General features: G+C 43.4%; 1 protein-coding gene across 1 annotated transcript in view; it reads left to right on the forward strand.

Annotated features, from left to right (window-relative positions):
• The first annotated feature begins 1,177 nt into the window (after positions 1-1,177).
• Rgn (regucalcin) overlaps positions 1,178-2,806 on the forward strand; it is an 11,504-nt gene continuing 9,875 nt past the window's right edge. The window contains exon 1 of the mRNA XM_031372219.1: positions 1,178-1,340. Coding sequence (XP_031228079.1) covers positions 1,178-1,340 — 163 coding nt within the window. The remainder of the gene's footprint in view (positions 1,341-2,806) is intronic.

Genomic DNA, 2,806 nt, shown 5'->3' on the forward strand with positions numbered 1-2,806 from the left:
CACTGATCTTTGGCCTAAAGTCTAAGCATAGAATGTTCTTTGCCTGTGGGGTTCAAGGCTCCCTGCCAAACTGGCCTCATGCAAGGAAGCAAGATACAACTAAGGAGGCTGTGAGTTCATCCACTCCAGTGGAGCTGGAGGCTTAGCTCTATAGCAGGATACATTCAAGGTCCTAGTTCTATGCCAGCACTACCAGAAAAAAAAATGTATATATCCCAGGGAAAATGCCCTTCACACCTGCCATTATCTGAATTGAAAATGAACTCGTTGGGGTTGGGGATAGGGACAGTGCTAGATCTTAACTAGCCTAGCACAGGCTAGTAAACTGTTCTACCTCAGTCATATACCAAGCCTCTGGCTGTTAACTTAATTCAGTACATTATCCCTGCTGAACACATTTCTAAAACTGGCTGCCTTCTCCCCCGACCCCAAGAAGATCAATATCATCAATGAATGAGGGAGAAGTGACAGCACGAAAAGGTAACCTTCAGACACCCAGAGGAGCCACCAATGAGGGAGCTGCCCGTCCCTTGGAGGTCAGGGTACTGGCATAAAAAGCACTGACCAGCAAGCTTGCCAGGAGTCATTACAGCCCAGTTGTGGATGGTGGAGTGTTTCCTTTTTCTTCTATTTTAAAGATATCTTGGGGAAAAAAAAAAAGCCTCACTGGTAAGTTGACTGAAGATGTCTCATGTCATGCCTTATTAGTTCTTTCTTCTCCCTACAAACCACCTCCTGTCTTGCTGTATACCTTCCTCCGCTTGGGAGATGGGGAAATACACCCACTGTCTATTCTGATCCAATACTGGCAGACCTAAGGGAGGTTTCAATTTTTTCCCAGATTGCTGTGATAAAATTAATCTTATAATAAAACAAGTAACAGTTTTGTCTTCTCAGTGCATATAAAAGTCAGAATTTACAGTGTACAGAAATGCCACTGAGCATTCCTTAACTTAAAAAAAAATCCTTTATTGCTCAAAGTTTTAAATACTATCTAAGATGTTGGAAACATGGTGCAGATCAAACTGTCCAATACAGGATTGCTGTTAATCTGCGATTTGTGAAAACTATACCTGCACAGTGCCACACCTCAAAGTGTGTCTGCCATCTGTACTGAAATTGCTCCATGTAACTGCCTTACAATTTTTCTGTTTCTTTCAGTCCTTTTCCTGTGACCATGTCTTCCATCAAAATTGAATGTGTTTTACGGGAGAACTACAGGTGTGGGGAGTCTCCTGTATGGGAGGAAGCATCCAACTCTCTACTGTTTGTAGATATCCCTTCAAAGAATATTTGTCGGTGGGATCCGGTCAGCAATCGAGTGCAGCGAGTTGCTGTGGGTAAGTATGAAAGCTGAGCTGCTTTCCTTGCAGTGAGCCATCTTTTCCCAGTGCAGGGGGTAACGCATCACCCTGTTTGTCATTAACCTGGATCCTTCTTGTTAAAACCCAACTGAAAATGCTTTGAAACCATTTGAGTAGTCATGTTGGCTGTGTCTGTAATCCCATGTGTGATTTACTTGAACTCAAATTGGAAATGATGGATCTTCCATGCTTTTCTCATCCTCTTGTATGGGTCACAGCGTACCTAGCTTTCTTTGTTTTGGTTTGTGATGCTGGCCCTCAGGCAAACTCATGCTCATTGTTCCACATTATTGTTTTGATGCTTCGTAGGTATTATAGTGTCTCTTTCCTGATTGACTTCCGATAATAGCATCCAGAGCTGAAGACTCCATTAGTGGCATAGCAAAAGCCATCTACCCTGGTTAGGCCAAAACCACCATTTAAAAACAAAAACAAAAAGCCGGGCGGTGGTGGCGCACGCCTTTAATCCTAGCACTTGGGAGGCAGAGGCAGGCGGATTTCCGAGTTCGAGGCCAGCCTGGTCTACAGAGTGAGTACCGGGACAGCCGGGGCTACAGAGAGAAACCCTGTCTCAAAAAAACAAAAAAAAAAAAAAAAAAAAAAAAAAAAAAAAAAAAAACCAATAACAGATGTAAAATATATCTATCACTCACTTCTTTGTGAAAAAGAGTTCTTAGGCTTCAAAAGTATCAACCAGGACTGTGTTCACTGCACAACCGTGGGATTCCTGACTGTACTCCCAAGAGAGCTTTGTGGTTTAAGATAAGGAGTTTCTAGGGCTTTTTATGGCTCAAAGCAGTGGGCTGGGTGTGATTACCAGTAGACAAACAAGTTTCTGGTTTTATTATTGGATTCGTGGGAAGAGATAGCAGGATTTTCTCAAAATTACAGGAATTTCTGGTTTCTGGTATCTTCCCATGAATCCAACTGAGAAAGCTTGTTTTTTCCTGGTGTTGTGGATTGAATCCAGAGGTTTGTACATACCATGAACTCCATTCCCAGACTAAGAAGTAGAGGCTCACAGCCATCCATTGGACTGAGCACAGGGTCCCCAATGAAGGAGCTACAGAAAGGACCCAAGGAGCTGAAGGATTTGCAGCCCCTTAGCACGAACAACAATATGGACTAACTAGTACCCTCAGAGCTCCCAGGGACTAAAACTCCAACCAAAGAGTACACATGGTGGGACTCATGGCTCCAGCAGCATATGTATAGCAGAGGATGGCCTAGTCAGTCACTAATGGGAGGAGAAGCCCTTGATCCTGTGAAGGTTCTATGCCCCAGTGTAGGGGAATGCCAGGGCCAGGAAGTGGGAGAGGGTGGGTTGGTGAGCAGGAGGGAGGAAATAGGTTTTTGTTTTCCTGGAGGGGAAACCAGGAAAGGGGATGTCATTTAAGATGTAAATGAAGAAAAAATCTAATTAAAAAAATAAATTAAAAAAA

The sequence above is a fragment of the Mastomys coucha genome, chromosome X (assembly GCF_008632895.1).
Source record: "Mastomys coucha isolate ucsf_1 chromosome X, UCSF_Mcou_1, whole genome shotgun sequence".
Taxonomy (NCBI): Eukaryota; Metazoa; Chordata; class Mammalia; order Rodentia; family Muridae; genus Mastomys; species Mastomys coucha.